General features: G+C 49.3%; 1 protein-coding gene across 1 annotated transcript; it reads left to right on the forward strand.

The window, feature by feature from the left end:
• Positions 1–3036: 3036 nt before the first annotated feature.
• On the forward strand, positions 3037–22547 carry LOC116818066 (uncharacterized). Its single transcript, XM_075073717.1, has 10 exons — positions 3037–3098; positions 3814–3862; positions 5461–5682; positions 6319–6341; positions 7684–7796; positions 8095–8127; positions 8992–9096; positions 10334–10439; positions 11201–11310; positions 21895–22547. Exons 1-10 carry the CDS (start codon positions 3037–3039, stop codon positions 22545–22547), a joined length of 1476 nt encoding a protein of 491 aa, XP_074929818.1.
• Positions 22548–24253: the final 1706 nt, after the last annotated feature.

Genomic DNA, 24253 nt, shown 5'->3' on the forward strand with positions numbered 1-24253 from the left:
GAGCACGTGCCTCCTGGGAACGGGACAGGAGTCAAGTATCCCAGCCAGAGCTGGAAGGGGCCAGCCCAGGAGTTCTCAGACTACAGCCCCTTGTGGGGTGGCTGTGAGATTATTATGCGGGGGTCACAAACTGCCCAGCTCTGCAGGCAGCAGCAGTGAAGGTAGCAATGGAGCGAAGTCTGCTGTGAAAAGTGATATTGACAAATGTCTTCACACCCCCAGTGTTAAACAGTAACTATTTTAATAGCCCTTTTCTGCCTATAACAATAATTCAATTGACGTGTGTTCTAGGCTGAATTTAAAAGTGGTGAGAAAAGTTAAATTCATTTTAAAGAATTGGGTTATAAATTAAGCATTTAAAATAACGTTAAACATGAAAAAATGTGTTTTGAATTGATGGGGGGTGTCGCACTCGGCACCTTGCTTTGTGCAAGGGGTCACCAGTTCAAAAAGTTTGAGAACCACTGGGTTACACAGGGAAAGAGCAAAGAGAGACACTGAAACAGGCCTGCAGGGGAAATACCCGGGGAGAGGAGTTCCCAGCTCACAAATCTTCCCTGCTCCACGTACTGCCCCATCTCTGGGCTGTATCTCCAGTGCCGAGGACATCACAGATCCCCCTCTCTGCCAAGGGTGCTTGCACAGGTAGTTCCTTCGTGCCAGGCCTCTGCCTCACTCAATAATTGCATAAATTCACTGGCGCGCCTCCCCTCCCCCTGCTTCTTTCTGTGACCCTTCTGCCAGTTGGAGTCGACAGCAACATGGCCCAGGGTTCAATATCTTGGGGATCCTTTTTAACAACACAACACAGAACGCGCTCGAGCCCCCACCCAGTAACCTGGGACAATCCCACACCACCCCTGGGTGTCTGTAGAGCAATACTTCCCCTCGCCAGCACCGAGTCTGAGGCTGTGTCTACACTGCCAATGCCAACTATGGGTTCCGCTCGACAACGATTCACAGCAGTGCAGACTGACACACGTTCCTTTTCATCCTCTGAGTCAGGAAACCCACAAAAGCCTCTTCTTTTGTACTGGGGCAGGCAAAAATAAGGTGACACTAAATTATTCTGATTGCTAAAAGCAGGTTTAGGGGATTGTGTATTTTGGGGAAAAAAAAGATCCATACTGATCCTTCTAACTACAGCATGAGATAAAGAAAAGAACACGAACAAACCTTGTCAGTGACGGCTAATGTCCTAAATGGGAAATCAGCAGCGGTTTGCAGCTGGGGGAGCGCACAGTCTGAATGTGTGTGACCCGACCCCAGCCCCCACCCCCACATAGCAGTAGGGCTTGGTACTTTCTGTGCATTGGTGTGGTGGCTGAGTGGTTAACCAAGCAGTGACAATCCAAGGAGGTTTCCTGAGTTGGTTTCACTCCTGAGGAGATTCTGCACCAAAAAAATAAAAATTCTGTGCAAAATATTTCAAATTCTGCAAATTTTATTTGTCAATAAATAAATGTAGAGGCTCCAGCATGGTAGAGAGGAGCTGAGGCTCCTGGCTGCACAGAGGTGGGATATCAGCCTGCAGCCCCCTCTCTCCTCCAGGGAAACAGACTTGGTGGTGAGGCTGCACCTCTCTGCCGCCTACTCCAGGAGCCCCAAAAAGACTCCCCAGAACTGCTCATGAGGGTGCATGACCACTCCTGTGGCTTTCCCTATCAGAAAGTCAGATCAGCTGGCCCTGGGCGATTTGAAAGGGCCTGGGGGCTCCTGCCACTACTACTGGCAGCACAGTGGGGCTAAAGTGGATTCCTGCCCACCCTCGCTCTGCATGGCGCACCACTCCCAGAAGCATCTGGCAACATCCCCTGCGGGTGTGTTGCTCACACGCTGCGGCCTGCCCCAAGCGCCAACTCTGCCATTGGAACTGCAGCAATGGGAGCTGCAGGGGTGGTGCCTTGTGGGTAGTGCCCCAGGAGATCCCCCCCGGCCTCCTTCATGTAGAAGTTGCTGCCAGATGGCATGTGGGTCACTTTCAGGAGCTGCCCAAGATAGGTGCCACACCCAACACTCTGCCCCCAGCCCAGATCCTGCACCCCCAACCCTGTGTGCACCCAAACTCCCTCCCTGGAGTCTGCCACTGCCCCCCTAACACCTCAACCCCCTGCTCAGAGCCCTCCAAACCTGTACCTGCCACTGAACTACCCACTGCCTCCCTGCTCCCAGAGCTTTACACCCCCTCCCTGCACCTAAACTTCCTGCTCCCCAGAGCCTGCCACCATGCCCTCCCCTGCCCATCCCAGCAGGCCAAGCCTGCACCGCACTCCCCTGCCCATCCAGAACCTGCACCTCATGTACCCAAACTCCCTCCCAGAGCCTTAGGCAGAGAGGGGGGGGGGGGAGGGCAGGACTTGGACCCGTTCTGGGCATCACCAAAAGTTATATAAACCTGGCAACCCTGAGCTGGAGCCCTAGTCACTGCACATCTCTCACCTTCCGGGAGGGGACTCTGTGGGGCAGGGCTCTGCTGGGGCTTTATTCCTTCCTTTAATCACTGTGGAAGGGTGAACAGGGAGAGAATTTGCTCTCTCTCTCTGTGCAGAACACAGGCAGGCAGCTGGATTATTCCAGGGCTGTAATAAAACCCAAGCTAGCAGAGGATGGTTTCGATCCGTCACCCCCTGGGTTATAGGCCCAGCACGCTCCCGCTCGCGGGGGGGGGCTTCCTGCAGGATCTATTCCCAGCGCAGCTCCCAAGCTGTGCGCTGGCGAGCTGTGCCCAGGGGATTTAGACGCTTTAGAGGCAGGTGATTGACACGTGCTGGGTCCCATCTCCAGCGCTGAACTGACACGTGCTCGCTGCATTCTCAGCCGGGGGCTCCTGAGTTCTGATGGTTCAGCAGCCCCAGCCCCTGCCCTGCCCTGCTTTTCCCCTGGGGGCCCCAGCCCCTCCCTGCCCCTCCGGGCTGAGGGCGGGTCCCGCGTGTCCCAACCCCCCTGCGTGGGGCCCGGGGACTCCTGTGGGAGCCGCCCGGGGAGGAGCCCCCCCAGCCCGGCCCCCGCCCCCCCTGTGTGCCGGGCCGCGGGGCCATGGCCGGGCCGGGAGCGCAGCGCGGGGGCTGCTCCAGCCCTGCAGCCCGCGGGGCAGCGCGGTGGGGCCGGGGGCAAGCGCGGGGGCGGGCAGGGAACTGCTGGAGCGTGGGGCCCTGCCCGGTTCGCCCCCTGCCCGGGGGGTCCCCGAGCTCGGGGGGCTTGGGGGCCGGGCGGGGCGACGGAGCCCGGAGCTGGGCCAGGAGGGGGCCCGGAGCGCGGCTCGGCTGCAGAGCTCGGAGCCCAGGCTGGGCCGGGAGCGAGGGGGGGGATCTGGGTGTCAGAAAAGCCGGGGTGGGCTCAGTTTTGCGGGACGGACTGTGGGGGCTGCTGGGAGTTTTTTGGGGGTCAGGGATGTGGGGCTGGGGGGGGCTGGGAGTTTGGGTGTGTGCGGGGGGGGGTCAGAGCTGGGGATTGGGGATGTTTGGGGGGCTCCATGTTCAGATCTGGCCCTGCGGGAGCTTTGGGGGCTGGCGCTGGGGAAAGTGGGGACTGTCTGAAGTTGGCTGCTTGGGATGTGGGGTGAGGCCCTGGGGAAGCTGGGGTTGGGCTGCACCCCTGTCACTGCAGCCTGGGGCCCTGCGTTTCCTCTGGAAAGCTGCTCCCTGTTTCACCATCTCCTCTCAGTCTGAGTCCCAGGGACCCTGCACAGGCAAGTCTGCAGGGCCAGGACGGGCCTGAAATCTGGCAGCTGGGAGGTTTGCAGCAGTTTTTAACCCTCCCTCCCCTGCTTCTTCCAGGAGGCACCACATAAAGCATTGCCCCTCTGGGAAAAAGAGAGAGAAGCAGCCAACCGAGGAGGAAGCAGCAAAGCGAGGAGCTGCTGGTAGGTGCCCAGAGGGCCCCTTCCCCTCTTCTGAGGTTTGCCTGGCATAAGAATGACCTGGTGAATGCAGGGCCCCCCCCTGCCAGCCTCAGCCAGGGACCCATCCCCACTGGAGCCCAGGTAGCCGCAGGGTCAGACACGGGGGTGACATGGTGCCCTTAGGATGCAAGAGGTTGCTGGGCAGGAGAGGGTCAGTCTGTGTTAGCCCAGAGCACCTGCCCACAGGCTGTCTGGATGTCACAGTGACCAGGGATCCTTTCTAGCTCCTGGTGGGAGGGGGAGGAAGGAGATGAAATGTGGGCTGCAGAGATGGAAGATTTGGCTCAGTGCAAGTTGATGAGGTTTCGGGGAGAAGTGTCCCTCCTGTTGGTGATGTACAGCTCACCCCGGCCCTGATCCCTCCTCTCTTCCCAGGATAAATGAACTTCCCATCACTCACCACAAGAGATCTTGTGTTCTGGTAAATAACTCTGCCACCCGTCCCGAAGCGCATTTATGATTTTCCCCAGTTACCGAGCAGATGAATTTCAGTGTTGATAAATGCAAAGTAATGCACATTGGCAAAGATAATATCAAATGGACATAAAAGGATGGGGTCTAAATTAGCTGTTACCACTCAAGAAAGAGATTTTGGAGTCACTGTGGATAGTTCTCTGGAAACATCCACTCAGTGTGCAGCGGCAGGTCAAAAAAGCAAACAGAATGTGGGGAATCATTAGGGAAGGGATAGAAAATAAAACAGCAAATATCCTATTGCCTCTTTATAAATCCATGGTACCTCCACATCTTGAATACTGTGTGCAGATCTGGTCACCTCATCTCAAAAAAATACATTGGAATTGGAAAAGGCACAGAGAAGGCCAACAAAATGATGAAGGGTCCAGAACACCTTCCGTATGAGGAGAGATTAATAAGACTGAGGCTATGGCTACACGCCACAGCTTTTAGCGAAACAGCTGTGCCGCTACAGCTGTGCTGCTAACAGGCACACAGTGTGGCTGCTGTTTGTCAGCAGGAGAGACGTGCCAGTATAGACAAAGCCTGAGACTGTTCAGCTTGGAAAAGAGATGACTAGGGGGGGCGGGAGGGGGGGATATAGTAGAGGTCTATAAAATCATGACTTGTGTGGTGAAAGTAAATAAGGAAGTGTTGTTTCTGCCTCATAACACAAGAACTAGGGGTCACCCAGTGAAATGAATAGACAGCAGGTTTAAAACAAACAAAAGGAAGTATTTCTTCACACAACACACAGTCAACCTGTGGAACTCCTTGCCAGAGGATGTTGTGAAGGCCAAGACACTAACAGGGTTCTAAAAAGAACCAGAGAAGTGCATGGAGGATAGGTCCATTAGTGGCTATTAGCCAAGATGGGCAGGGATGATGTCCCTAGCCTCTGTTTGTCAGAAGCTGGGAATAGGTGGCAGGGGATGGATCACTTGATGATTCCCTGCTCTGTTCATTGCCTCTGGGGCACCTGGTAGTGGCCACTGTCAGAAGACAGGGTACTGGGCTAGATGGACCTTTGGTCTGACCCAGTCTGACTGTTCTTATGTTCTGTGTTTCCCTGTTACTGAGTCACTGTCTCCCTGTGGTTGCAGAAACAGACGGAAGCCGAGAGGCAGAAGATCGTCTGGGAGTGGAAGGAGCTGCAAGGGTTTCTAGAGGAGCAGGAGCAACGGCTGCTGTCCCGACTGGAAGAGCTAGAGAGAGCCATTGTCCAGAGAAGGGATGAGGGCGTCTGCCACCTGTCCTGGGAGATTTCCCTGCTCAGCGAGAGGGGAGGAGAGAAGGGGCAGCAGCCGCTGAGCCAACCCCTGCAGGTCAGGCTGTCATTGCAAGGATCATATGCAGCGTTTCTATGGGCGCTTCTGAGCCCTAGACCCCAAAGCACTTTACAGAGTGGGGTCAGGGGCATTATCCCTATGGGAAAGTGAGGCAGAGGGAGAGACAGATCCCTGCCCAAGGTCACACAGTGAGTCTGGCAGCGGCGCCACAAATGGGTCCTGGGAGTCCTGGATGCTGCAGCCCCAAGACCTTCTCTCCTGGAAATGTCTGTCTGCATTTGCACTTGGAGGTTGAAATCCCCTCCCCCACCATGCTGAGGTCCCGAGCCAGGCCCAAGGCCCCTTGCACTGCAGGTTAATGGGTTTAGTGGGGCCAGGGGTCTTCTGGGTCTCTCAGCACTGAGGGCAGTTGGATTCTCAATGCAGAGAAATATCTTCTGCCTGTAAAGTGCCTGGGAAGAAGATTCCCGCAGTGGTGACCTGCCCACAGGGATTGCTGGGGCTGCATAGGGGAAAGTCCCGGGGGGTGGGAGGAGGCGGGCTGCTGCTCAGGGAATGTAAACCTGAAATTCCCCTACTGCCCAAGGCCTCAGTGGTGACCCCTGCAGAACATCAGGCCTCCCCACACAGGGATACTCCCCCTGACGGCCTCCTCTTTCTCTTCCTCTTTAGGGTGCTTGGAGCACTGGGGGCAGGTAAGTCCTGGCTCCATTTCGCTCCCCCTCATGGGCCGTTAGGTTTGATAACTGCACTGAATAGGAAGCTGCCCCCTGCCCTTGGAGCGTGTGATTCTGTCTCCTTTAGTGGCTGACTCAGGTAGGAGAAGAGCCGGTTACTGTCTGATCGGTAATGAGGTCACAGCAGGGCTGCTAGACACAGGGCAGATGGGACAGACCATGCCTGTCTCCTGGACTGATGTGGCCGCGTCACGTATTCCGAGGGCGCAGAATCTCAGCTTTCACATTTGTTAAAAGTGAGTTGCTGGCCCTCAGCACCTCCCCAGTGTAAACAGAGACAGCGTTGCCTTGCTGGGGCTGCCAGCAGCCTGAAGCCGTAGCTCTGAGAGCGTGAACTCTCCTGTCCCCTGTTAATGTCATCGGGGTGTCAACTGAAATAATGACACTTGGATGTCAACATTCAACGTTTCCTGGCTGATCACTTGAGCATGTGGAACAGGGAGAGGGCGGGAGTGAAACCTTTGCAGGGTGGGAATAGGGGGTTGCTGTAGGGAGGGAAGAACAGAAGAGAGACACAACAGCAAGGAAGCAAGAGAGAAATGGAGAGAGGAGGGTGGGAAAGGCAAGGAAACACAGGGAAGAACCAGCAGGGTCCTACAGGGTGTCCGGGAAGGGGCTGTTTTCCTCCTGAGTGACACTGAGTGTGACAGACAAAGTCTTGGCAAAATACTAAGAACTAAAATTTTATTTCTGATATGAAGGGCAGATTCTCCCCTTGTTTCTTGTACGTGGGTGTCCCATGGAGATCCGGGGGTGTTCTGCTGTGAATGGAGCAGGGCACAGAGTCCTAACCTGATGCCCTGGCCATTGGCTGTAACGGACAGGGCAATGTGGCCCTCTCTGTGAATGAGCTAGACGCCCCAGGGTTACTGCTTCAGCTGAAGGGCTTGAGGGTTTTGGTGTTTTAAGGGCCCAGGTTCATTCCTTGCTGGAGCCCTGGGCTCTGTCTGTGGCCACTGTCACATGTAGGACCTGCCCACTCTTTGGTCTGTGTCTCTTCCCTTTCCACGTAATCCCAGTGCTGGTGCCCCTTGTTCCTGCTGTAAAGCAGCGTAGGGGGTGGCTCTGCCCCCCACAGAACCAGAGCGTCCCTGAGAAAGCTCCTGAACAATGTCTCCGTTCCTTGCTCTAGTGTCTCCCCACTTCCTGTCCCTCTGGGGAGCATAGGGCTGAGGTGACTCACCATGACAACGACCATCTCAGGCTGCAAAGCTCAGATCCAGGTTTCCTGGAGTTTGGGGGTTGCTGGGCTCAGGGTCTGGGGCTCAGGCCTATTTCTCACCCCTCCTTTCCCCAGCAGGGAGGACGGGACGTTTCAGAAGCCAGAGCCGTCGTTTGCAGAGCTGGAAAAGAGACTCAGCGATTTCTCTCTGAAAAGTGCCATGCTGCAGGAGGTGCTGCTGGGATTCAAAGGTGAATTGGAGTCTGGGGATGGCGTCTCCTCCGGTTAGAGTGACCCTGGCCCTGGGGAGGAGTCGGGGACTCTAGTGATGTCACTGATCCTGGCTCCATCTCACAGCCCAGCTCAGCGAGTCGCCCTTCCCCATGGAGCAGCCCTGTGGGGCTGGCTCTGTCTGCAGCGGCCGTGTTATCGGCCTCTGACCTCTGTCACCATCTCCTAGTTAACAGCAGTTCCATTAATACGCAATGGGGATTTCTCCATGAAGCGAGGGCCTGAATTCTCAGCTCTCCCATCTTCTCCTTCCCCTAGAGATGCTGCGACGCGGGCTGGGGAGCGACACAGGTACGTGTCTCTCTCTCACTGGCCGTGGGGAGATTTCAGCCCAATAACCATGGTAACAACGGGATCGCAGCCTCCAGCACCTGGAAGCTGTGTAACAATGGGAGGGGATGTTACTTTGTTCTTGCACCACTATATTTTCAACCGACTTGTCTCTCAAATATTTTAGCTCAACAGTGTCACACAAGCGTTCAAAGTGTTTTAAAATCTTTTCGGACTCATTCATTTTTTTTCTTTTACTTCCTTAACTATTGCGTTTTACAGGCTACATTAATTTTAGGAATTTTATTTTGCAGTTTTAATTGCAGTAATGTTAATAGTGTTTGTAATTAAGTTTACGGAGTCTGATTTTAAAGCATTTTTTTTAAGACCACTAAGACCTTGACAACTTTTCCCATTTTTGAGTCACTGCTTGATACTTCTTAAAAAAAAATACAAAGGCTGAGCTTTTGTTAAACATATTTATTTGAAAATTTGTTAGTATAGTTAGAGTTTTTTGGCTTTTACAACAAAAAAGTCTATATACTTTTTTTTAACTTTTTGAAATTGGTGATGTATTCACATTTTTAACTTATAATTATTTTAGTGCATTATTTACCCCTTGTGACACAGGTTGTAGCTGTTTTTTACACTTTAAATGAAACAGCTATTAGCATCTAATTTTGTTGAAACAGCTATTCGGTATTTCTTTTTTGCATAATTTGCACTTCTTTAAGAATGCGACATTTTTGTGGTTCTTTTAATTAACTTTTTGCTCTAAACTTTTTTTTATGCTTACATTATGCCTTACATTAATTTATATTTCTTGGAATGATCTTATTCATTTAAGATAGAATCTTAATTTTTTTTCTCCCAATACATTCCTAGCCATCCCGATGATAATTAATTTCTGGGAAACATCCTCAGCAGAATTATTCGAAGATGTTGCACCCGAGAGTAAAGGCACAGAGGCAGTGGGTTGTGGGAAAGAGGGTAAGTTTCATTACTAATCCTGCTCTTAAAAACAGGGGTCTTTTTAGAAAACTAGTTTAACTTACAAGCACTGAGAGACTATAAGAAAGTCACTAATCATGGGAGCAATGGGTCTCTTTGGAACATCTTTTGTCTGACAAGCCTTTAGAGCCTTTCTGAGAAACAGGACAGAACTATGGTCAACGTTAAGTGCAAATTAATGATCATGCATCATGAGGAGAAAGAGGAAGGAATACAAGTTAAAATATAATGAAAACAAAGCCTCTTAGAAAGGAAATGTAGCAGTTTAGTAGCAGTATTGCAATGTTGGAGTGAGGTGGCAGATTATTTCCCTCCCCCCCATCTCTTTTTAAAAGTCCCAAAAGGAATAAAAGTGAGTGGCATCATTTATTTTTTATTATTTTGTTTACTGGTTAAATCCATGTCCCTAAGGCCAAATTTAACCTAGATAACTTTGTGGCCACGTTTTCTTGTTCACCAAGCATAGAGCTTAGTACTGGCCTTGAACGACATCATTAGCCTCTTTTGTTTGGACTTTTTAAATTTTCTGTCATTGGTCGTCTTGCACCCGTGCTTGGCCTTCATGGCTGAAAGGAATTTAACCTACTTTTCATCAACTTGCTGCTAGAGGTTATTGTAAGATCTTATGAACTTTTGTCTGCTTTTTACAGCGAAGTAAGGAAGAAGGTTCAAAATGCAGGTGTTACTGGGGTGATTGCTCAGGGGTTTGAGCATTGGCCTGCTAAACCCAGGGTTGTGAGTTCAATCACTGAGGGAGCCACTTAGCAATCTGGGGCAAAATCAGTACTTGGTCCTGCTAGTGAAGGCAGGGGCTGGACTTAATGTCCCTTCCAGTTCTATGAGATAGGTATATCTCCATATATTATAATTAATATTTTATTAGATTATATTTGTCTCTGTTGACAATGGCTTCCATCTTAATATTACCAGCAAACTTCATTTCATTTACTGCACCAGCACTGGGCAGACTTTATTCTGTCCCTGCCTCCACCTGGTCCCTGCCGTTGGGGGAGTTGCCATCAGGGTTTTAAAACTAGCACAGTGGGTTTAGCGCTGATGGAAGGGGTTGAGTCTGGGCTGTGATAAAGTGATGGAATATTTTCCCAGCGTGTGTCAGAAACATCTTGTGCAGGGAAAGGGCCGGGGAAGATCATGATGTGACAGGAACTAAAGGTCCTTCTGAAATCTTCCCTCTCCACCCTTCTCACCCTGACAGGCGGCAGAGTAACGCCCACCTTTGGCTCCAGATTGTCCCAGCCTCCCATGGGACAGGGAAGGGAACTGGCTGTAGTGGAGCCAGTCCAGGTAGGGATTATTGCGGGGTTGGTAGTGGGTTCCTGCTGGAGGGGGAGGGGCAGGAAATACTGAGGGCCTGGGATCTTTGGGGGAGCTCAATGTGGAGGTTTGGGAGCTCAATGTGGAGGTGAAGTGCCCCATGGGGCAGAAATACCCAGGGAGAAAACACCACAGGACGAGGGGGACAAGGCATGTGACAAACTTGCTGGGAATTGTTTAAACCCAAGTCCTGGATTCCGGAACAGACCCATGGGTTTGGGAGGAAATTTACCCTATTTGTAGAATGGGCTGGTGGGGGAACCCTGACAGCACTGCGGAAATGTATCAGATTCCCAGTGCGAGAACATGAACGTACTGGCCAAGCTGCTAGAGATTGGAAGGAGGGGGTGGAGGTTCCCCACCAGTGGGCCTAGATAGATAACCCCTCCCCTTCCTTCCAGCTGCCGGCAAATGGGAAGCCTGTTGGGATTCCTACTGGGAGTGACCCTGGAGCCTGCATGGGGGCCCCATCCCCCACATCAGCCTCTGCTTGTAGGTGTGTGATGATGAGAAGACCCTTCCCCTCTGTCTGCTGTGGGGGTGTGTGAGGGGATCTTTATCTCCCCTCACTGTTTTGCCTCCTGGCTGCTCTGAACAGGGTGGGTGTGGACCCCTGCTGACTGTGAGCCTGCCAGAGCTCCCCATTTGATGGGCTCCTCTCCCCCATGAATAGTGGGGCGGTGAGTGGGGCAAGCAGGTTGTGAGTGGGGGGCTCTGCTCTGATATCAGGGGCCAAGTGACCTTGGAGGAAGGTGGCTGTATATTTCACCAGGGAAGAGTGGGCTCTGCTGGACCCCCGTCAAAGAGCCCTCTGCAGAGACGTCATGCAGGAGAACTATGAGAATGTGACCTCGCTGGGTAAGGTTTCCCGTCCCCTCTGTTCTTAGAAGGGGAAATGAAGAGTTAAGGTTCACGCCACCCCCACAATGCCACCTCTGCTCTGCCTTGTCTCAGCAACAGCCCACTGAGTGCATTGAAATGGGGCAGACTAGGTCCCTCAGGGTTCACATGCACCTTCCTTCATATCACAGTCACAGCTCTGCCAAGCTGCTCCAACTCCTCCCGCCACCATCCAGTAACAGCTACAGCTGACCCAGTGCACACGGCTGGAGGCATGTGGAGAAATGCTTGGATTCCCATCTGTGAACACAACACAAACAATGGCACGTTCTTAGTCCTTCATAGCTATATTGGAATCATAGATTTTATGGCCAGAAAGGGCTATTAAGTCATCTAGTCTGACCTTCTGTATGACTAGGTCATAGAATTTCACCCAGTTACTGCTGTACTGAGCTGAATACCTTGTGTTGGACTCAGTCCGCCCCCAGAAAGGCATCTATTGCGACTCGAAGACTTCAAGAAATGGAGAAACCTCCACTTCCTTTGTTAGTTTCTTAACCTTTGCACCAGACTTACTGAGCCATTCCCAGTGGCTAGTGCCAGCTGCAGGGCCAGGGGCAGAGTTAAGGTTGCATTTTAGGGGTGATGTGTATATTAACTCTTCCTCTTCTAGTTTTCAGAGGTTTAAGTTTAGCCACCACCCAGCTAGTGAAAAGGCATGAAGCAGAAGTGGGAGACCTGTACTCGGTATTGATGTAGTTTATAGGCATTTGATTTCCTTATTTTTTTAATAGACTTTTTTGGCGCTCTGTGTCTGTATGAGAGATTTTGCCAGCATAATTATATCAATTAAGGATGTGTTCTTTTGCATCCCTAACAAACAGAGCTATTCTGACAAAAGTTTGCAGCTCAGAAGAGGCCAGAGTGGATTTTAAAACGCTTTAAAATATTGCTCTCAGCCCTGAAATTTTGGAATCAGGGGGAAACGTCTAAGAGGAACTCCTTCAGAATGTAAGCAAAACGCACAATACACCTAGTCTGAAAGTTAACAGTGGTACGGCTCCGACTCAGATGAATGAGTGTAGCTCGGAGGCAGTGACCACAGCGTTCTCTTGACCCAACCAACCAATGACTGTGAGAGCAGTGTGAGGTTCCTGTTCAGGAGTTCTTGGGAGGTAGGGGGGAAGGAGAGCAGGGAGTGTGGGAGTGGAGAAGATGGTGGGATCTAGTGCTTGTGGGGTGCCACAAGGTAGGGAAGGCTGAGTGTAGTGGGAGGAAAGGGATAGGGTTGTGGCAGACTAGAGGGAATCAGGGAGGGATGGGTACCATGGAGGGAAGAGGAGGTGAGGAATCAGAGACAGAATCTCCTGGGAACAGGGAGTGTGGTGGTTTGGGGGAGTGGGAGCCTGGGAATGGAGAAAAGGGGTGGAGGTCCTAGCAGTGGTGCTGTTGGAGCGGGGGGACTAGGTAGGAGATGTGGCATACTTGGAAGTGGAAAAGACTGAGGATAGTGGGAAGGGGATGGGGAGTTGTTGCTCCAAGAAGCAGGAAGGATCTGGTGGCAGTGGGAAGGGAAGGTTTCAGGGAGGCAGATATTTGGGGCCCTCCACTGAGAATGTTTTTGCCATAGTCTCTAATGACCTCTCCCTAAGCAAAGCTCAGAACCAGTGCTCCATCCTTATTCTTCTTGACCCATCACCCACCTTTAATACCACTGACCATGATCGTCTTGTTGACATCTTGTCTTCTTCCTGGCTCTCCTACCTCTGTAACCACTTCTTCAGCGTGTCCTTAGGAAGATCGTCCTCACCCCCACTCCACTCTTCTGTGGGGGTTCTACAGGGCTCAGTCCTTGGTCACTTCCTCTGCACTTTATCTCTGGGAAATCTCACCCACAAACACAAATTCAGCTACTGTCCTTATGCTGATGAATCACAGATCTACCGCTCTACTCCAGACCTGTCTCCTTATGTTCAAACTGAAACCTCCGCCTCCCTCTGATGACTCCTCGTGGATGGCTAGCCATCAACTCAAGCTCAACAGCTCAAATGTTGATAACAGAGCTCGTAATCCTCCAAACCAGCTCCCACCTCCTTTCCTGCTTTTCAGCCCAGAACAAGCTGATGAAATCTCAGAGCCTCTGGCAATATTTGCAAACTCAGATGACAGGAGAGGTCCCAGAAGACTGGAGAAGGGTTAACATAGTGCCTATCTTTACAAAGCGGAAAAAGGAGGAGTTGGAGCCTCGTCAGCCTGACCTCAATACCAGGGAAGCTACTAGAGCAATGTGTAAAACATTCAATTTGCGAATACCCGGAGGATGAAGGGGTAATCGCTAGTAGCCAGCATGGATTTACTAGGAACATAACATGACAAACCAGCCTGATATCCTTCTTTGATAGGGCAACTGGTTTGGTGGCTAAAGTAGACCTGGACTTCAAAAATGCTTTTGACACAGTCCCATGAGTAAGCTGGAGAAATGCAGGCTCAACAGAACTCCCATTAAGTGGATAGATAATTGATTACACAACCGCAAGCCTAGAATAACTATTATTGGAATGATGTCAGATTGGAGGGATTTCTCAAATGGGGTTTCACAGAGATCTGTTTTGGGTCTGCTGCTATTTAACATCTTCATTAACAACTTGGATGTAGGAATAGAGAGCATACTGATCAAATTTGCAGATGACACAAAGCTGGGGGGGTTGTCAACACTTTGGAGGCTAGAGCAAAACTTCAAAGGGATCATGATAAATTGGCAAACTGAGCTATAGACACCAATGACATTCAACAGACAAGTGTAAGGTGCTACAGTTCGGGAAGAAAAACCCAATGCACAGATCCTGATGGGGGATAACTGGAATGGCAGCAGCACTGCTCAGAAGGATCTGGGAGTTGTGGTGGATCACAACCTCAACATAAAGTTAACAGCGTGATGGCAATGCAAAAAGAAGCTAATGCGTTAAGAGAAGCATAGCCTGCAAATCACAGGTGGTGATGGTACTGCTCTACTCAGCACTGGTTAGGCCTCAGGAGGAGTCCTGGGTCCAGTTTTGGTCCCCAGTGACTAGACAGGATGTAGAGAAACTGGAAAGAATCCAGAGGCAAGTGACAAAGATGATCAAAGAGATGGAATGCAAACCAGTGAGCAAAGGCTGATGGAACTGGATGTGTGTAATTTGGAAACGAGTTAATGTGGGGGATATGACAGTGGTTTTCAAATACTAAAAAGGCTGTGTGAGCGTGTGTGGCCGTCCCTCCTGGTCTGTCTCAGGACAGAGCTGCAAAGTCTCCAAGCCCAGGCTCTCGGGCAGGGTGGGGCAGCAAACAATTAGGGGCTTTGCCCAGGGCAAGCACCAAACAGTCTAGCGTCCTTGCTCGGCGGATGGTCGACCAACACAGGCCGCCTGGCCAAAGGTGGAGTGCAAGAGGTAGGGGGACCCTGGCCCACCTGAATCCACTGGGTCCCAGCCCCGGGCCCTAGCAGTGGCAGTGTAATCCACCACTGGATCAGGGGGATCCGCCCACAACACCCTTACTTAGTGTCAGGCCAACACTCAGCCAGACGATGGTCTAGTTTCCCTGGGCTACTTCCTACAATCCCCAGGGTTTGGTACCTCTGGCCTCCATTTCCCCGGGTTGGTGGTCTGTGGCAGCCCCATCAGCTCGTTGGCACCTCGACTGGCTGGTGACCCTGGGAGCTTTGGCCAGTCCTCTGGTGGCCACCCTAGTGGGTCCTCGGTGTCCCGCTCCAGCAGCGGGTGATAAGTGTCTGTCTCCCTCAGCAGCTCCAGCCCGACTGAGCTGCAGGGCCCCCTCTTGTACTTCTGTTTCCTGTCCCGCCCCTCATCTTCCGGAGGGATGGAGGTGGCTTTCCTGGCTCTGTAGCCCAATGGGCGGGTTGTGGTCCCTGCTGATCTTCCCCGCCAGAGGCTGCCATCAGAGGATGGAGAACAGTTCTTCTCTCTTGTCACAAAGGGAAGGACAAGAGGCAGTGAGTTCAAACTACAGCACAGCAGATTTAGATTAAATCTCAGGAACAATTTCCTAACTGGAAGAACTGTAGGACAATGGAACAGATGCCTAGGGAGGTAGTGGAAGGTTATTCACTGGAGGTTTTCAAAAGGCAGAGGGTTAGACTAGATGACCTTTGTGGTCCTTTTAACTCTGTGGTTCTAAGGGGAACCAGAGTTTACCCTTGGAAAAAGCTAAAGCGAGTGTGTCGCCCATTAAGGGTGTGTGCACTGCGTCTGGAAGCTGTCTCTCAGCCAGTCTATGCTGACTCACTACAAATAACGGTGTAGGTGCTGTTGGTTGGGTTGCAGCTTGGGTTCTAAAGCCAGGGGTTGAGGGGGGTGGGTGGGCTGGATGGTCTGAACGCCAAGTGAAGCCCTGACATTAAAGCAATGTCTCCACAGCCATTTTTAATGCACTAGCGTGAGACTCAGCCTGAAAGGTGGCCAACTCCCTGATGCACCTTAGACATTCCTAAAGAGGGTGGTCCCAAGGGAGACTGTATGAAGGTTGGGTCACCTAACTCCCTGTAAATCCATGATCCAGCCCCCTCCCTTTGCACCCCGTCACCGAGCCTTAGTGGGTCACAACTGAGGATGCCAAATTCAGGATGAACTGCTGAGAAATAGGGCAAACACAACCCAAAACTGGTGGTTATTCTTTTATAAGTTTCAGAGTAGCAGCCGTGTTAGTCTGTATCCGGAAAAAGAACAGCAGTACTTGTGGCACCTAAGAGACTAACACATTTATTTGGGCATAAGCATGCATCTGATAAAGTGGGCTGTAGCCCATGAAAGCTTACGCTCAGATAAATGTGTTAGTCTCTAAGGTGCCACAAGTACTCCTTTTATAAGATAGACCAAACCAGCCAAGAAAGTAAACTCCTGTTTCACCACACTGGCTAACAAGAAAACATAAAGGCAGTTTTCTCAGGCATTCCAGTTCTTATATCACTACTGAAAACACTGGATTCAGAGATGAGTGGTTCTTTACAAGCAGTGTCATTAAATAATAGTTTCTTCTGATCCCAAAGGCTTAGCCACTCCCAGGTCAATGTTAGCATATGCATTCAATCACGCACCACACACACTGTCCCACCAATTCATGTTATATTTACCAGTCCAGAGTCCAGATCAACCTAGGGGCCAGCTAGGTTGATCATGGGTAGGAGGAGCTGGGTTCCATTGGTCATGACATGATGCTCTGCAGAAGTTTTGGCAGGATGAACCCAAAGTTTCCAGGCACTGTCTTATATAGTGATTTTCCTTCATTGGGACCAATCAGTTTTGCACTGTCGTGCTGTAATCGTTGTTTGATGAGTGCTTGTTTTCTTAAATTGTCCTTTTCATCCTTTATCTTGTTCCTTCATCTAGTTCCTCAGGGAGTTCTCCCAGGCGAGTTTAGATCTCAGCTATCTGGTCCCCACTGATAGGTGCCTGTCTCATCTTTAGAGTCGTCAGTCTGTCCTCCTCTGACATTTCAGTAGGGGTGTGTTGCAGCCTCCTGGTGCCCTTGCCTCTGTCTCCGGTTCCTCCCTCGTACATCTGGTTCAATGATGACGTTCACACACACATTCCTCATTCACACACAAAACAAATAATTTACACACAACATTTTGAACAGGAACATCAAATGGTTTGACTTCTTTAATCCTATATCAGAGTCACTATGAGTGCGGATGTAAGTGTCAAAGACCTGGAAGGGGAATTCAAATGGATCCCAAACACAGTGTGATCATTTGGAGTTTAAATCCTAGGTTCCATCTATTGGTAAAGCCACTTCTTACAAGGTAGCTGTTGTGTCCCCCATTATGGGGATGCTAGGATACTAAGCATATTGTAAATAACATAACTGACTATTGAGACAGTGCTGAGTGAAGCAGGTTTGAATGGATCAGAGGAGAATGTGATGGGAGAATCTCTTGTTCCGATTCTGAATAATCAGATGTGACCTGCTCTGGAATTTCACTTGACACTTCCATTGTCATGTATTCTGTCTCTCTGTGATGTGAGTTTCTATCTTTCTTGAAGGCTGTTTGGTCACCCAGTTGGATAATAGTTCAGTTTGATAGGATGTAGCTCAGATTTATTGAAGAACTTAAGACAAATGACCATTTACTAAAGTCGTCATTTCTCATTTCAGCTTTGCTTTTTCCCAGCCCCTCCATGATGGCATGGAGAAAATTCAAGTGCAGTTCTGTCAACAGGGGAGAACTCTCCAATTTACTGGGCATGCTAACAAAGACACAGCAGTGATTTGAAATCTCCACTCAGAAATGGTGAACAGCAGCACAACCCAAACTAACTGAAGGAAGTGCATATGATCACAGTGTAGTTGAGTTGTTGAAGTCAATATTATCTCAGCTGATCTGGGGATAGAACTCCACATTAGGTGATTTTGAACTAGGCAAAATGCCCATGTATTTGGTTCCCAAAGGATTTGTAGCCCAGGCCCTACAAAAGATCTCTCCTAGCTAATCCCATGTTATGGGGAATGCCGCCCTTCCTGACACAGATGTTGAGGGAATAGAAGTGGGTTTTTTGGTTCTATTTATCTTTTGAGGGTGTTTAAAATGTGTATAAAATCAGTGCTGGAAATCTAATAGCTGCAGAAAAATAGCTATTTTTGAATAGAATCTCCAGCTCTGGTAACAAACAAAGATTATGATCCAGCCCTGTATCCAGTCCCGTGCCTGGAACTGTGCCACCAAATTAAAGAAAAGCTGGGCATGTTTCGGGAAGCCATTGCTCGCTAACACAGCTGAGATTTGGAGTGGTTTTGTACAGGATTCTACTTCTGAGAAGTGTAAATTTACCCTAACCAAGGCCAAGGATTTGGAAGGAACTGGGGTGGAAAGAGCACACGCTCAGTTCTTGGTTTCCACCCCAGCAAAGGAAACTACGATGACCAATGGCCCAAGAAACTCCACTTACTAGTTCAGTGTCACTGGTTCCAGTTCCAAAGTTCAGCCAAGGTTAGACTGAGAACAGTAACTAGGAGTCTGGACTCAGAAATCCAGAGGGCAGCTTAAAAATCATGAGATGTTTAAAAATGCTCCCTTTGGGGTAATGTTATTACTTCCTTGGTTTTTCTGAGACTCTTGGGCCACGTTTTCTAGCTGAACTTGAAGGCTAAAAATGGGCTTTTTAAAATAAACAAATGAAAGGGGAGATTTTTGTATCCTCATTAGGCTCCTAGAATGGGGCCTCATTGTGTTGACACTGCAGATACCCCATCCAAGAGTGGGTGTCCCAGTTGTGCCAAGCAGTGCAGAGACCCCGACCGAGGGTGGGGGCCCTGATTCTGCCAGGTGCTATACAACTCAGAGTGAGAGAGAGAGTCCTTGCTGCCAACAGCTCACAGGTGAAATAGACAAAGTGTGGGAGGGCAGTTCCCGTTTTACAGATAGGGAAACAGGCCCGAAGCTGTGATGTAATTTGTCCATGTTTGCACAGAAAATAATGGGACTAAACTGGGAACTGAATCCAAATTTTCTGAGTCACAACCTGGCCTTTAACCACGAGCCAAGCATTGTTGATTGCATGGCAGAGGCCTCAATGGAAATTTTCAGGATCTCCTTCATTGGAGGATTTTAAGAAGGGGTTATACAAACACCTGTCAGCGATGGCCTAGGGATACTTGGTCCTGATTCTCGGGATCCTTCCCTGACCCACCTTTCTATATGATTCAATGGATCATCTTATTTACAATGACCAAAGTTTTCTCTCTGGAATTATTTAAATGGTTATTATCCCCCCCTCTGTTGCGTGGGGTAGAATGGAAGAGGAGAAAAACCTGTCTCAACAGAGGATGCAAACGTCAGTTTGTTCTCTCTTCATGTTTTACTGAAGCTTAGAGAGAGGAAGACACATGACCTGCCTAAGATAGTAGAGGGAACAGAGAGTTTATTTCATTTTGGGCTGTGAATATAAGCGAAAGAGTGGCTGTTACTGCCACCCAGTGTGGGGCTTTAATGCACGACCATGGGATTTGAAGTGTTATGTGCTACCAACTGAGCTAGCCAGGTTTGAGTCTCTTCAGTGGCCCAGTCTCCGTGTAGAAGGTGCCCTTAGGGTGTTTATTTGTGAGCTGAGGTTCCCTATCTGACATTTGCCTTCTTTCCTGGTTCATTATGTCTCCAGCGAGCAAACCGGAGCTGTTACAAGCCTGGTTAGATGCTGCTTTCTAGCCTCTCTTGCTGACTGCTGAATCAATTCAGTCAGTCTTTGTCCTCCAGATTGTGATTTCCACACTCAGTGCTAATGAGGCCAATTCAGTATAGCGGTGCTGTGGCCCATTTCCACACAGTTCAACAGACTGGGACCAGTAGACAGAGAGCTGGGTTGATTTAGCATGCCTGTCGCGATAGCTGGTCAGAGTAACCAGGGTGGGAGGTGAGGAGGTCGGAATTTAGGATTCTCCCAGCAAGGGGAGGTGCTGTTGGACTCATCTAGTGGGGGAGAATCTGAAAAAGCTTCTCAGCTCCCAGAGAGGGGGCAGACAAGCTGGTGCCACACACACATTTTCACAGGGAATCAGGCCCTCCTTGGGAAAAACTCAAAAGAAGCCTGGCCCAGGCATGTCAGAGAAGGGAATCACTGTTTGCTTTAAGTGATGGGTGAGGGAAACCTGCAGGTCCTTAGGTCCCTACAGTGTCTGATAGAACCATTTGTGGGGAAGGGCCAGGGAAGTGGAGGAGGACAAGAAGAAGGAAAAAGGACTTGCAGCTGTTGTGCAATCACCATGCTCCCAGCAGAAGGGTCCAGGGGGTTCAGCACTTCGGCTGCTTGTTGAGGACACAGAACTCAGAAGTTGGCAAAGCTCAGAGCCCCATTACACAGAGTCAGACTGTGATCAGCTCACACCAAGGGTGAGCAACACCCCTCCCTTGGTCTCTATGCCAGAGCTCCTGTCAGCTCAGTGTCCTTCCTACAAGACTTGGCTGCTGAGAGGGATGCAATGGGTTAAATAAAGGGAGAGGAGGATTGTTCCTCATGGGTTTTCTTTGTTTTGCTCTGTGATCCTGCTGGAGGAAGCTGAAGCATCATTTGAGTTTGTTTCAGTGGCTTGGGTTGGGCTCAGGTTGTGACCCTGAGTACAGGGGTTCCTGCACTCTCTGCTCTTAGCCTCTCAGGGAGTGGACAATGGAGCTGCTTCAGAAATTGGATAGAAAGTAGCCTAAGGAAGTGTAGCATAAGTGAGAAGAAAAGCAGCTTCATCATGTCCCTAGTGGTTTGGATTTGGCACTTTCACTGCTGTGGCCTTAGTTCAGTTCCCAGTCAGGGAAAAATTATGTCACAACAGAAAAACTTCAATTATTTTTCACTGCCATTTTAAACAAATCCATGTTTTTTCCTGGTTCCCCCTTCTTCTACATGATGTTGGGAAGGGCTTTGGAAACCATATAAAAATCAAAGCTTCCCACTCACTAGTAACAGAATATGGGCATGTTTCCCCTGTGCACCTGGAAGTCCAGGCTGCATGCCCTTTTACACAAATAGATGTGCAAATTATTCCCCCCTTGCTAGCTAACCTAACTAACATTATAATAACAGTAATAGACATTCAGGTTGACTCAAGATGAATATTTTTTTCCAATTTTCTTGCTGAAGCAAAACCAAAAATTCATTTTGGGCTAACCAAAATATTTCAGGAAATAAAATATTCAGCCAAAAACTTTCATCCCACTCTTTGGAAGTAACCAGCCCAGAGAAACTGATCATTAGCCTCTTCTGTTCCTGAGGTCTAGCTGCTGAAGTGTTCTAAGCATGGAGAATGAACCTTTCACCTGTTGCCCAGTGGTTACTACCTTGCTTAGGTAGCTACTGATGAAAGGAAATGTGATTTAGTGGCAGACCTACTTCTATCCCTCTGCCCAACTAGGGGTGTTTGTTTCACATTGCCTGTAAAAATACAATAAATGCATTTTGTTGGTAACTAAACCTGAGATCAAGATAAAACGTTATTGTAAGTCAGTGAGAAAATCTCTGCTGAGTTCTACAGAAGGAAGGTTTTCTCATCAGGCTCTCACACAAGATAAAAGTTCTGAAGGTTCTTAGCACTTCCAGACACAGAGGCCAGAATTTTCAGAAAGTCTCACACTCACCCCTAGAGCCAGAATTTCAGAAGAACTCAGCTGCCATTTGGGCAACAAAAAATGTTGGCCAGGTTTTCAGAAAGGCTGAACACACTGAGGGCTGAGCTATTTTGAAAACAAAAGGTGGTAGCAGTTTTTAACTCAATCATCAGAAATGCTGTAAGAGCTCCTCCAATTTGCCCATCTCACAAGGAGACAAAACACAGTCAAATCTCCCAACCAACAAAGCTCACATCTACTCCCCTTTTCCATGGATATTTGCCTGACAGCTCCCAGGGACCCATTCAACAAGACAGGAAATCCAAATTCAGTAAAGTCAAGGGAAAGTTTTTCAGTGCAGGTTTCACTGCCTGGGAAGGGTCAGACAGAAAAGTTTGGTCATTTAATGCCAGACTACTAGGCTCTCCCTTATTCCATTCCTGTCTCTGACATTTCTTTTTTCTCAGGCACAGGGAGTGACTTGTGTCTGGATTCTCTCTGTCTCCCATCAGGTGTTGGGATGGTGAGTGAGAACGAGGAGAAGAATCCCCAGCAGGAAGATGCTGAGCAAGTAGAACCACATGGGAAGTTATCAGGAAGACCCAAAGGAAATGTTTCCGGGAATTGTGCACTGTCAGAAAACGCAAAAGCCTGTGAGACTCAGCACAGGCCAGAGGAAAACTCAAGTAGCCTCTCAGACCTTATTACGTGCGAGAGAATCAACTTGGAAGAGACACACTACACATGCCATGAGTGTGGGAAAAGCTTCAGTGAGAGTTCAGACCTTTTCACACATCAGGGAATCCACAGAGGAGAGAGACCCTGCATGTGCTCTGAGTGTGGGAAAAACTTCAGTCGGCGCTCACACCTTGTCTCACATCAGACAATCCACACAGGTGAGAAACCTTATGGATGCTCTGAGTGCGGGAAATGCTTCAATCGGAGCTCCTACCTTATCAGACATAGGAGAATCCACACGGGTGAGAAACCTTATGGATGCGCTGCATGTGGGAAACACTTCAGTTGGAGCTCACATCTTATCAGACATCAGAGAATCCACACCGGCGAGACGCCCTACACGTGCTCTGAGTGCGGGAAAAGCTTCAATCAGAGCACCAGTCACCTTAACGTCTGTACCTGGCACGATAATGGAGCAAATAATTAAGCAATCAATTGCCAACATTCTAGCAGATAAGTGATAGGTAACAATCAGCATGGTTTGTCAAGAAAAATCGTGTCAAACCAACCTGATTGCGTTTCTTTGACAGCGGTAACTAAGCCTTGTGTAGGGGGGGAGTGTAAGTGCTGGTATATTCTTGATTTTAAGAACTTTAGATGACTGACTCGCATCAAGACCTCTCATAAACACAACTAGGAAATGTAACCTGATGGAGCTACTATACAGGTGGGTGCATAAACTGGTTGGGAACAACCAATTCCCAGAGGAGACAGCAGAGAAGCTGTGGCCCTGTTAGACTAAACAGATCGTTTGGAGCATTGAGCTATTTACGCGTTGGTGAAATACCTACTTCGTAGATGTCATGTGTGGAAATCAGCAGTGGCAAGTATTATATTATGCTGCAAGCAAGCTAGTAGATTAACGAGGTTAGTTACAATCAGGAAATGAGCGCTGTCTAGCAGCGTGAGGGATTGACAAACCAAGAGCAGAGAAACTGGTGTCGTATGGCAAGCCATTCACAGTCTTTGTTCAATCTGAGCTGATGGGTCAAATTTGCAGATGAATTGAAGCTCACATTTCTCTTTGAAGTCTGGTGCTGAAGTCTTTTTTTGCGCAGGGATGGCCACCTTAACGGTCTGCTACTAGTGTCGCCAGGGAGGTTGATAGTGCTTCACTACAGGTTTTTGTATATTGCCTATCCTAATTCGATTTATTGGTTCCATTTAATCCTTTTCTGTAGAGACTGTCCAAGTTTTGGTGCCGATGTACATAGCAGAGGGCATGCTGGCATATGATGCGTTATTACATGGTGGATGCTGGCAGGTGAATGAACCGTGATGGTTGGCTGATCTGGTTCAGTCCTGTGATAGGTGTCCGCCTGGTTAGAGTAAATGTGCAGAAGTTGGCATCAGGTTTGACTATGGATTGGTTTCCTGAGCGCGCAGTAAACTATGGTGGTGTGACAGTTGCTGGTCGAGAGTTGTACTGTAGGCAAGATTGGGCCTGCCACCCAAGGCCTTGTGCCTTATACTCACACAGAAAAAGCAACAAAAAATCATCTTTCAAATTTGATAACAATATCATATCTCCAGATCAGTGGCACTGCCTATGCCCTGCATGCCCCACAATATGCCAATGATTTTTATGGTGACCTGCCAACAACGCTTCCTCAGCTCTTGTCCCACTCACGCCGCCTACTCGTCGTATCTACGCTACATTATAACATCTTCATCATCTGACCAGATGGAAGGAGACTCTGGAAAAATTCCACCACGATTCTCAACAGCTTCCACCCCACCATCAACCTCACCTGGCACCAGTTTCTAACACGGAGCTTCACTTTCTAGACATCCAGCGTGCATAATAAGGGATGGTCACTAAACACCTACTCTTAATCGAAAACCCTGAGCCGACCGAATGCCTACCTTCATGCCTCCAGCTATCTTCCTCGAGCCACTCACACGATCCATTGTACAGCGCAAAGCTCTGAGGTACAAACCGCCTGCTCTGAACCCTCAGACAGAGACCAAACCTACAAATTCACCAAACATGTTCTCAAAAGCTACAAAACCAGCACGAGGATAATAAGAAACAGATCAATCAGAGCAGAGGAGTGTATCCCAAAGACCCCTATCAGCAAACCCAAGAAAGAAACCAACAGCACTCCACTAGGCCATCACAATACCAGCCCC

The sequence above is a fragment of the Chelonoidis abingdonii genome, chromosome 19 (genome assembly GCF_003597395.2).
Source record: "Chelonoidis abingdonii isolate Lonesome George chromosome 19, CheloAbing_2.0, whole genome shotgun sequence".
NCBI classification, from domain to species: Eukaryota; Metazoa; Chordata; order Testudines; family Testudinidae; genus Chelonoidis; species Chelonoidis abingdonii.